Source organism: Thunnus maccoyii, chromosome 11, assembly GCF_910596095.1.
Source record: "Thunnus maccoyii chromosome 11, fThuMac1.1, whole genome shotgun sequence".
Classification (NCBI taxonomy): Eukaryota; Metazoa; Chordata; class Actinopteri; order Scombriformes; family Scombridae; genus Thunnus; species Thunnus maccoyii.
Genome location: NC_056543.1, coordinates 23274307 through 23286478, shown reverse-complemented (window position 1 = coordinate 23286478; position 12172 = coordinate 23274307). Strand labels below are relative to the sequence as shown.

Sequence of the window (12172 nt, the reverse complement as noted above, 5' to 3'; positions counted from 1 at the left end):
AAGTTGCTCACCGGGCACATTTGGTGAAAAAGTGTGTCAGGGTCAGGGTTGGTATACGCACTAAAGTCCTTCTCCAGCAAAGCCAGCTAAGAGAATGAACGTTAAAGACTTCCTCTTACAGACTGACTTCTGGCCGCCTGCCTGTACACGTGGATGACATGACAACAATTTATTGCCAAGGCTATTTGAGACTTATCAAATTTTATTGGGCCTAATAACTTAAATACTAATACAAAGAGTCACCAAAGATTTTCGTCATGTGATCCTGCAATATAAACTGGCCACTATATCAAAATCATCTCACAGCTCAGCACCTTTCCTGGGAACTTGATGGAGGTACAGAGTCCAGAATAGAGGAACCCCATCATTATTAGCCGTGTGGTATGATCTGCAGTCAGATGGGACAAAGTGGTCAATAAAAATACATTTCTTTGAATTTACCGTTTTTGAATAATTGTCCACTGATAGTTTTGTTTATTATTTGGTTTGCATGTAGCTGATGAGGATTATAGCTGGTTACCAGTTGAGACTGAAGGTATTTATTATGAATGTATATTATCCATGGGCACTGTGATTATCCCTTTTAGCGTCTTTATTCATAAGTTTGCTAAAAGCACGTTTGTGCATCAGTGTCAGATTAATTAACTGCGTGAGATTATCCTCTGTTGCCCCAGCACAGCCATTCGAGAAGAGTCTGGCTCTTACACACACGGTTCACTTGTTTAGGCAAGCACTAACTGTACTGCTTGGACTGTTGGCTCGTCATTGCACAGGGAAAGCCACTCATGCATCACCTGTACATGTGATACGCATTTATATATATATATATATATATATATATATATATATATATATACACGCACACACACACATCTGTTGTATGCGCGGAGCGTACAAGGCAGCGCTGCAAGGGGTTAAATGTCTGAGTGATGCATTGATTGCAGGCGAGCGCAGGGAAGCATTCTAGAGAGGGAGATTAGAGGACGGAGGGAGAGAGCTAGAGAGAGGAGGGGGGGAGCAGTGTCTCATTTTACTGCGGAGGAGTGTCTATGTGTGTGTGTGAGTGTGTGTGTGTGTGTGTGTGTGTGTGTGAGTGTGTCTGGCGGGAAGCCGGGGCTCTCGTGCTAAGCTCCTCGCTCTCTCCCAGCGATATTAAACACGGCTCCGGAGGTTTAGCGCTACACCTCCTCCACAGCCACACACACACACATACACACACACACACACACAGAAACTCGTCAGTGGCACAAAAATACACGTGTACGCACGTGTGTGCGTGCTTGCGCGCGCGCACACACACACACACACACACTTAGGCAAGCTGCATATCAACACTCTCTACCCGTCAGTCTCTCTAGCACTTGCTCTCATTCACTCACACACGCAGACAGACACACACACACACACAGCTAGTGGAATCCCCCAGAGGGAGCTTCGGCACAGCGCTCCTGAATCTCTCTCCAGCAGGCAAACAGAGTGTTGGCAGCGAGCGAAAACCAGTTGGAGCGTCATCCACCCCCCCCCCCCCCCCCCCCACCCCCACCCACCCCTCCTCCCCTTTCTCTTTTTCTCTTGCACTTCTTGCTCACACTTGCTCACTTCTTTTCTCCCGATCTTGTTTTCCACTTCTCCCCCTTTCATCATTGTCTCTCCTTTCCTCCCTGGCTCAGATCGTCCTCTGTACCACTCCTATCACTACACCCCCCCCCCCCACACACACACACACACACACACACACACACCCCCCCCCCCCCCCCCCCCCCCCCCTCCTTTCGCACTTCACACTACCACCCACTACACCCCACCCTTTCATCTCTTGTTATTGTCAGCTGCAGCCCAGAGGACAGCCCCAGCAGATTTCATCCACAGATTCATTTATCTGTCATCTGTTGGGGTGTTGCCTCTCGCTTCTTCCCTTCTTCCGCCCTCTCTAGCCCTCTGCTCATCCCTCTGTCAGTCTGTTTTCTCTCCATCGCCTGCCTTTCCTTCCTCCTTCCTCTCTCAGTCTGCCCTTTGCTAAAATGGAGAGAGGGTGAGAGGGAGATAAACACTTGGACTAGACGGAGGGCTAGAATTAGCATAGAAATGGAAGTTTGGAGTCATTCCCCAGGTTCAGATGAGCAGCTCTCGGCACAGGACTGTTAGAAGGACGGCGCATGAGTGTGTCTAAGTGTACAACTCTTGCACACGCATATAAATACAAATATATTTAAAAAAATATAGAAAATTAGGTAATTTCTATTTGTTTGTTCATGGGCCTGCACATACTTCTGCCAAGTTGCATGTCCAAACAGACACAAACATACCCGCAGTGTTGAAACACACACTTGTCAGAGTCGGACATGTCCCGTATCAACACACTGCCGGGCTGCTCTCTATCTCTGTTTCCTTTTTGTCACTGTTCCAGTCCAATAAAAACCAGTCTGACTACTTAGTGCTGGATGCCCAACTGTCATAGCCCTAGACCAGAGAAAACGTTTCCAGCTCTTGAGCACCTCTATCAAATCTCTTTGTTCCGCTTCCATTATGCTGTGTTCAGAGCCCAACCATCGTAACTGGCTGCCACAGTGGCGTCCAGGCCCAACCATGACACACACACACACACAAATACGTGCACAAGCACAATCTGGCAGGCTAAATACAGTTGAGTCACACTTGGTCTCCTCAATGTGTTTTGGCGCCAGCTCCAGTATTATGGAGCATTTGTGTGTGTGTGAGTGTGTGTGTGTGTGTGTGTTTGTCCGGCTCAGGAACACACTCAGTTCCTCCTTTCCCTAATTTTTCTCCCACAGGAACTGTAAAGGGAACAACTGTTTGCGTATGAGTCTGCTCTGTCTGACTTGGGTATTTGGTCTTGTATTGCTTGGGTTGTCACCACACGCACAGACACACACACATACACATAATCTCACACACTAAACCTTCGTCCCTCTGCGTTGGCTCTCTTTAGGAGGTGGTGCTGTACTGTCTGGAGAACAGAGTATGTGAGGTGAATCACAGAGACTACGCTGGTTACTGCGCTCTTCACGAGGCATGCGCCCGCGGCTGGCTCAGCATAGTCCAACACCTGCTGGATTACGGGGCCGACATCAACTGCAGCGCACAGGACGGCACCAGGTAAATAAACACGCTCATTCTTATGCACGCACAACCACAGAAACCTTTGCTTGTATAAACACATCTCCTACGCACAGAGCAAACATGTGGCTTTTTTCTACAAGTCCTCATGGGGCGGGTCAGGGCTTAGTCATCAATTATGTGACCTAAGTTTGCTCATAGTAAAATTTCTGTGATTGATTTTTTTTATATTTACTTGGCAACAGCAGCAGTTTGACAGATCAGCTGCAGTTTTATGTGGAAAAGGCTAGTGCTTTCATTGTTGTGTTATTAAAGCCTACGGTAGGGGGTCTGTTCAAGGGAACTGTGTGCAGGTCTTAAAAGCAGTTTAGCTTTTATTAAACTACTACCAGATTTATTTTTTTATTATGGTAAACAGGTAAGATCATTGCTAAGAAGGATAATAAGCTTATAAATCTATCAATTGCATTTTATTTTCTGCCCCACCATGTCAGAGTTTAGGGGAAATCTTAATAGGTAAAATATTTAATGGTACAATAAATAATGCTTTTAAGTTTCAATGAATGGCAAGTGTTGCCCTTAAAAGTATCATCTGCAATGCATTGATTCTCATCAGTGAAATTCTTAAGTAAAATGCACATGGAGAAATACTGGGGACAAAGTGTTTTATGGGAAATCACTTATCAAAATATCACAGTTACTTGATGCTACAAGCAGCACCTTAAATCTCTGACTGCCTGAATAAAAAGACAAAATTTTACTTTAGTACAAGTATACATAAAATATTGCCAGTTCTGCTACTCTATCGTTAAAAATGAATATCTGTGTGTGTCTAGACCGATTCACGACGCCGTAGAGAACGACCACCTGGACGTGGTGCGAGTCTTGCTGTCCTATGGAGCCGACCCGACCCTTGCTACATATTCTGGCCGTGGCCTTCTCAAGATGACCCACAGTGACAGCATGGAGCGCTTCCTCATGGGTAAGATCCCAAATGGGTTTAATTATAGTCATAGACGCTGTTTAGAAGAGTTCACGCGGAGTGCCAGGGATTAACAAATACAGAGATTATGAGTTACAGCCCCAATCCTCACTCCCCCCCCCCCCCCCTGTGGAGACTAGAGTATAAATCTGTGCATTTTTGTGAGAGCTGACATAACTACTCAGGGCAGTTTCTTCTCAGCTCCAGTCATCAGGCTCACTCAGCCTCCAAACTGAATCTTGTTAAGCAGAAACGGTAAAATCAAAGATGATTTCCTGGCTATAAAAAAAGTAAAGACTAGTGGACAAGAGGATGTTTACATTAGTCAGGTGTCGCCTAGGAAATGATGTCCATAAGAAATAAAATTAATTTGTAATTATCCAAGAATTGGAATAATAAACTCCCATGTACTCAAACGCAGCAGTTACACAGCATGCACATACAGCATTCATGGATTAATTATGATTTTGTTGAGTTTAAAAATAGACAATCAACAGACGTATATAGAGAATCCCAAGTTTCAAATCTAAACACACCATAGATCACTTAAAACCTCCAAACATCTCTGTATCCTGATGATCACTGCTTTTATTGCCTCACATTTATAATACATTTTTGTTATGCATTCAGCTCTTTTGCAGTAAGTGCAGCAGACAAAAAAGTTTCCTCCCCAATGCAGACAAGCTATAATGCAAAAGCCAGGATGTTTGAGTATTGAATTTGGTTTTGACCATAAATTACAAAATCCCAAATGGTAGAAAAGTAGTAAATGAAAAGCCTAGGAGATAAAAGGTTTTTTTTTATACAGCAGGTACGCCAGAGAGTGGATATTGAAGAGGGGCAAGGGTAGATTATTGAAACGATCAGTCAGCAACATCCATTTCCCAAATGTCCCAGTCTTGGCTCATTCACTGTTCGCTGTTCTTTCAATGCTATGACCTCTGTGCAACCTGTTGATATGAATCCCTCCTTGTAAATCCTCATCCTTCACCTCCCAACCGCCACCAGACATGTCAGTCTCTGTCATCCCATTTCCCCTCCGGCACCCTCCCCCCCCTCTCTCAACCACCTGTTAGACAGGGAGTTTCAGCCCGCCGGGGTGCGTGCTGTTGCCTCTGAGCTCCTCTATCTGGTTACTTAGCAACGCCAACTGTGTTTGCTCAGCGTACGTGAGGAAATGGGCTTCGCTCTGGCTGGAGACTCTGCTTTTGTATGCGTGTGTGTGAGCGCTCGAGTGTGTCTTTTCACAAGGCTGCCATGCTAGAGTCTGACGCGGTCTATGTTTGGGGCGTGTGTGTTGAGAGGGTTCGTCTAAATGTTTGCAGTGAAGCCGAGACAACACAAATGAGCCTGTGTTCTGTGTACAGTAGGAGGAAATGAAAGCATGCACTTGCATACACAGACACACACACACACACGCGCGCACGCAAACACTTCCTCCAAAGCCGGCTGTTTAATATTACATGAACAGCTAACTAGTTAAAACCAATTACCTGAGACACATCAGGGAAAAAAAGGAGACAGACGCACGAGGAGAGCTCATAGGAACGAGGCGACAATGAACAGGTGTAAGTTCACGGTCGTCAGAAGGGTGAACAGGTTTAGTACGAACGGGAGATTTATATGTAGACAGCTGGAAAGATGGTGCTGAATTCTGAAAAGAGCGTGGATGGATAGATCGATGCCTGCTAGATTGACAGAGCGGGGGGGGGGGAGAGGGAGATGGAGCACCGGAGAAAATGAGTGAGAGCGAGCGATTGCTGCCCTCCCTCCACCTGGTCCCACTCATCTGGAGGCCGTTAATCCCTCCAAACACACGCCAGACGCCCCACGCCTCAGCACTGGCACAAAGCCCGGCTCTCACTCTGTGAATGTGTGTTTGTGTGAGTGTGTGTGTGTGTGTGTGTGTGTGTGTGTGTGTGTGCGCGTGTGCATGCTGAATACACACTTTGCTCTCGCTGTGTGTGCTTATCCAGCTCCCTCTGCTTGTTTGTTTCCAGCTCGCCCTGTGTGCGCGCGTGTGTATGTGTGTGTGTGTGCGAGCGAGTGAGCATGCACACGCAGCAACTGTGTGTGGTTCTTGTTTGATTCCTGGCAGCCGTCTGTAGCCCTGGTCTGAACAGAGCCAGCTCTAACCCAGCGGAGACAGTCGCTCTCCTCCCCCGTGGTACAGCCGCTGGCCCCTGACCATCAGCCCTCCACCCCTCCCCTCCTCCCTCCTCCCTCCTCCCCCCAAAACATTTGCTCTGTTTGTTTCTCTTTTCTCTCTTGACACTGCCCCTCCTCCTCCTCCTCTTCTATTTTACTGTGCTCTTTATCCATTTTTCTGCTGTAGTCTCCAAGGGCAATTGTATTTGCCTCGTTGCCTGTCCCTTGGGCTCAGGCTCTTGAATAACATGCTTCGCTCCTCTCCTCTCTCCATAGATTATTTTGCTGACCTTCAGGGCCGCTCAGATGACGACCCAGGCCTTTATTGGGAATTCTATGGCAGCGCCGTATGTGGTGAGTACTGATCAGCGCTGCGTGTGTGGGTTTTAGTGCTTGCAAAGTCTTTATTTTCTTCTGTGCCATCAAGCTCAAAGTGAGATGTCCATACATGTCAGAATTTTATTGGTTACATCCCTGCATGTTTTATGATAATGTGGATGCTCATTAAAAATGATCCATTTGTAATTTTTTTTTTTTATTGTGCGCGTTTCAGAGTCTGGCGAAGAAGGTGGTGTCTATGACATCCTGGCTGATCCGCCAGGCCCAGAAGACGACGACGACGATGACAAAAGAGAAGTGTTTGAGTTTGAGTTCTCTGACCGACCTCTGCTGCCTTGCTACAACATCCAGGTGTCCCTCTCCCAGGGGTGAGCTTTCACCACAAGAGCGCACACGCCTTTTATGTATACGTGTCTGCCTGTCTCTTGGCTCTCATTCCTAAACACTGGTTGATTTTTTTTTTTTTTTTTTTCTTTTAGGCCAAGGAACTGGCTGCTGCTGTCTGATGTGCTTCGCCGGCTGCGGATGTCAGCTCGCGGCTTCCGACAGGCCTTCCCTCATATGGAGGTGGTGACAGTGGCTGAGGCAGAGTTTTACCGGCAAGCGTCTTTGTCGCAGCTCTTCTCCTGCCCAGAGGAGCTGGAGAGTTTCCAACCAGACAGCAAGGAGCTGCTGGATCTGGTCGAAGACAGTGCCGAGCTGGCCGCCCTGCTGGGCTCCACGCTAGAGTGTCTGGACGACCGCTGGGAGCACTCAAGGGACAAACTGAAGGACAAAATCAAGGCCGTTGGGCTCATCCTGACCCCTGGACCCACTAAACACTGACCTTGATCCTTACCGACTGCAGTTTGCTTCAGAACCGACCCAGGGTTATGATGATATGCCTTAGCCTGACCCGTAGTTCCCGTGCTTCGGCCTTGCTCTGGACCAGCACTGGTGCACTGTACAGATGAACTGACCTGCTGGCTGACCAGGCTGCTGAAACATTTCCCTGTGTTAACTGAGGATCAAGTTTGAGACTCAATAGACTTAATAATGGTCTTATTTTTATAAATTAATATATGTATAAATAAATATATATATAAATATATAAATATATATATTAAAAAAAATATCAAGAGATTTTTTTCTTTCAGATGTTGCTCACGACTCCTCTCTGAAAGATTTTGTATGACAACAGAGTATAGTTGTGTTGTCAGCAACTGGATGGAGTGTGTGAGCGCGCAGCACATTGTGCATGTGTGTAGCTGTACAGGATAGTACTGAGACTGTGCTATTGAATGTGGTATTTGTGTTTATAGGAAGCACATGATGTCCTGTTTTTTTTTTTTTCTCTCTCCTCCGACTTCAGCACTAGCTTAAGCCCGAGGGGCTTTTTTTTTTTTTTGTTGTATCTTTCTTTTTTTTTCTTTGTTCAAATTGTGCTTCCTGTTTAGTCTGTAATTTAACATGCAAAACTACAAAATTGTTTGTATAATAAAGTTTTAAGATAATGTTGATATTCACCCTTTGGCAAAGAGCTTGTATATAACAGTGAGGCTACTGCAGTAAAGTAATTTTTGGTGTGTTCATTTTTGTTTTAACTTTGTAATTAAAATATCTCATAATTTGTATTTATATTTTACAAAAGAAGTTGCTTTAAAATAAATATACAAACTGCAAGATGAAACACGTGTTCTGCTCCTTATTGTGTCAGTGTTGAATTCATTTGAACTTTGAGAGTGAAAGTTTTGTCGGCTGCCTGTCAAATTGAATCTTCTTGCCAAATTATATGCAACTCCTGCATGTCACTGAGTTGTGAATACCAACACAATCCCATATTGCCATCTCTTGGAATATTTCTGTATTGTAGGTGTCATGAAATTTATATCTGTAGCCATGACGGAACAACTCGCCAACTCCCAGTTGCTGCCTTGGTCTGCTGAAAAGCTTGTGGCTTGCAGTGCCCTCCAGTGTTCACAACTATAAATTGAATGTGAATTTATTGGGGCTTCAGTGTTAAATACCCACGTTTGTGAAGGAGTTGATGTTTGAAACTATACCTTTTGAATTGTATTGGCATGATCACCAAAATTTAAAAAGCCACAATGATTATATAATGAATATTTCAATCTATCTGCATCAAGGCAGGATAACAAGTGGGCCCCGTGTTCACTGTGTCAGTTTGTCACAATATCTAAAGGATAAATGTCATAGTTATTATTAGGTTCTTGTCTACTCCTGTGGCCCTGTGTCAAAACATAGTTTTAAAGGATAAGCGTGGAGATTTTCTATGTTTTCTTTGGCAACAAATCTCATGAAAAGACCAAAACCAACAATGACTTGATCCAATTAATAAATGTCTGTTTAGCCAAAGCTTAATATAGCTCCTTCCTTCTGTTGCCAGTTATCTCAGTTGTTGTCCAAAATCTATTAAAAACACATAAATGAGCCACATTGTTGCACTGGGTGACATGTTCCTTTATTACAACTAGCATGAGTGCTGTAGTTTATTTGAGTTGATCACACATACACTGTCCTGCTGCCATAAATACTCTCTAGTGCACAAAATCCACAGCTTGAAATAGTCCTGAATAAATACATAATTTATCCCTGTCTGATGAAAATGACAACACTAGGCTCTTTTTAAAAAATGAAAATACATATTTGTGACTTGTTTTTATGCTGTCATAGGAAGAAATTGGCTTATGACTCATGCAGCTATTGTGGACAATAACAAAACATTTAGAGTATCACCAGCCTTGTCCTTGAAGAGGTTTATTTTTCATTTGATATTGGACTTTCATGGTATATATTTTTGAAGAAATTCTGTTTCCTTAAATCACAACAACCTATTTTGAGACAGGGAAAACCTGGAATCTCTGCTTGATATCAAAGGGCTCCAAGTGCCCCCAACTTTAGAGGGTGACTGGGTAGTAAACAATGCACAGCGAGTGGGAGGAGTGATGGTTCAAGGGGACTCACTGGACTGCCTCATGGCCCCCTAGTGGGTTAATCCAGCTATAGTCTGCATCACATCCTGAATTTTCTTTGAGGGTATAGATCAACCTTGACCTTTTTACACATGAATGTGTCCAATCAGGCACTGATGATCTGGACCTGAGTGGCCATAAAGGACTGCCGTAGAGAAAAACACACCAGTCTGGAAGGGTCTGAAGAATGCACTAAATGAGCAGCAGTGTGTCAGCATTACGATCTGGCCAAGCTTCAACAAAAATGATGACTGAATGAAAGTACATAGACTCCAAACTAAATTCCCAACTGCCCGGCCTCTGCAGAGTGGGTGCCAGGCCAAAATTCAAGTGGGGTTTTGTTGATCCACACAGTGACAATGGAGCTTTACAGAGGGACATGTGCAATCCAGCCCTTTAGGCCATAAATGAATCTCTGGAGAAATGCTCTGAAGAAAGAGGGAAAACTGATTAAAATCATCTGGCTCCAGGACGCTCTCAAGACTTTCTTTTTATGTCGAAAAGATTTCTAAAAATGGGCAACATGAATGCTCGTTTTTATTCAGTAGCAAAGAGTTTTGCAGAGTGAAGTCAGAGATTTAGCTTCTCTCTTTGTGCTGAGAGGTAAAGGTTGAAAGGTATCCAGGTAAAGGTCATGGAGTGACAAGATGCTGTCAGACAGCTAACTGAGATGCTGAAAAAGGAATTCAGCCCTTCAAACCTCAATCTCTCAGCCCAAATGCTGAAATCAGTGTCATATTCTGAGAGGGAAGGTGCAGGAGGGTCACAATCGAGAGCTTCTTTCATCCATCTTTCCTGAACAGTACAATGTGATTTTAGAGAGAAAGGCTTGGCCATAAGCCTCTAATTACCAGCTATCGCGGGTTGTAAATGGACCTCTATCCAGGTGAAAAATGGCTGTGAGTTGCTGCAAGGCACACATATACATATAACATTACACTGTATGGTCATCACTACTGTGAAATATGTTTTTTACTCCTCATAATTGTTAATAAAATGTACCTAAATATTTTCTTTGTGTGCCTGTTCCCTTTTGGTAGTTATTGTGTGGCTCATGGAGTTTTTCAGCATTTTAACATGTTATAGAGATATGTTTGGTAAATTAACTGATGTATGACATTTAAATATTCCTAAAAATATTGTGGAAATACTGTATTTTTAAGAATATCAAGTTCTAGTTTATCTGTGCAAAAACATGTACACTCTACAGTTGCTTCTCAAACCGCATAAAGGCTCTGAAGGAATTTATACCAGACAGTTGAGGCCACACTCCTCAACCAAGGAAGTACTCAGGATGATGTTTTATTTGATTATTTCTATCAGAGCATCAGAGCATTTGAACTAGAGATAGATTTGAGCCCTTAAAATACTGCAGCAAAGGTCTTAGGTGGTTGTCCTAAAGTTCTCTTCTGTTGTTTTGAAGTGGCCTTCATGAAAATTCACAGGTCTTCTCTCTCACATACATTTTTGGTTTACATGTTATTGCTTTGTGATAAAATAAAGTATCCTTTACATTTAAAAGAGTGTTTGTGGCATACTGTATGATTGGCATGGTATATCAAAAAAATATACGTTTTCAGGACCCAAGTGAGAATATTTTTTGCCAATTATCTCCAGAAAATAAAAAAACAAAACAGATTCCATTGGGCCAGTGGAGAAACTCAAACTGACATAATAATGAAATTAAACAGGTTTATTCTGGATGTCCCATGAACACTCTCATAACCCCTGGGAATTTGTGTGGTAAATACACTAAAACAGCACTTGTGCATGATAACTGAGGAATTTACATCTTGTGAATTGCTTAAAAAAAAAAAAATCACTCAACATGCCTATGGGCTACCACTAGAGACAAAGGCAATCAAATAAAACTATATCTGGATTAAACTGTGGCCACTACAAGCCATGAACACTGTAGTGCCATATGTTTACAATGCCATTTGCAAAGCTCTACTACAAATACTTTCAGATATATACCACCACAATTTATACTACCTCATATATAATGCAAGTTTGTACATCAGTTGACATTTTTCTTAGCTTTTTATTTAACTTTTTTTTTACTGTATTATACTACCATATATTTTTATTATACTGTGCCTTACTATGTGTATATACTGTGTCTGTTTTACGCCATATATGCCCCTTAAGCCGCAGCCCCCCTTTGGTTGTATGTATGCCTGCACAATGTTTATTGTATGTGAATTGAACTGAACATGCATAAAACACGACAAAACATAACATCAATTAGGCTATATTAGCTAGTTTGATTGATATCTCTACAATATATCACCATAGAACTCTCAAGAAGATTAAAGTAGACTATCTGTATAACATCTTTTTTATTGGTTATGTAGAGAAGTGCTCGTGTTCCTATCTATTTTTGATCAAACGCTGTACTCATCTAACTGGCGTCTTCAGCTGTCCCGTCGTTCTTTGCGCAGAGCGTCGTGACGTCAGGTCAGCTGATCTCTGCTGTAGAAAGGAGAAAGATGTGGCTCACAAACTGGCGAAGGATGGCGGCTGTGATCTCCGCGGCGTTTGTCCTCTGTTTCCTTGCCACCACTGGTAAGAAATGTGCAACGATAGATAATGATTCGCTTTAAAGAAAAAAGCTTTTCCCCCTTTATGAATCTAATATGCCAGGCTCATG

General features: G+C 43.3%; 1 protein-coding gene across 5 annotated transcripts in view; it reads left to right on the top strand.

The window, feature by feature from the left end:
* The window catches only part of bcor (BCL6 corepressor), a 44329-nt gene extending 36128 nt beyond the window's left edge, over positions 1–8201 (top strand). For 4 of the 5 annotated variants that reach the window (XM_042425762.1, XM_042425764.1, XM_042425761.1 and 1 more), the window contains 5 exons: positions 2951–3117; positions 3915–4060; positions 6485–6562; positions 6762–6915; positions 7027–8201. In XM_042425762.1, coding sequence (XP_042281696.1) covers positions 2951–3117; positions 3915–4060; positions 6485–6562; positions 6762–6915; positions 7027–7372 — 891 coding nt within the window. In that variant the 3' untranslated portion in view covers positions 7373–8201. Of the gene's footprint in view, positions 1–2950; positions 3118–3914; positions 4061–6484; positions 6563–6761; positions 6920–7026 lie in introns of those variants that run through there. The other variant, XM_042425765.1, reaches the window with a different exon arrangement.
* The last annotated feature ends 3971 nt before the right edge of the window (positions 8202–12172 follow it).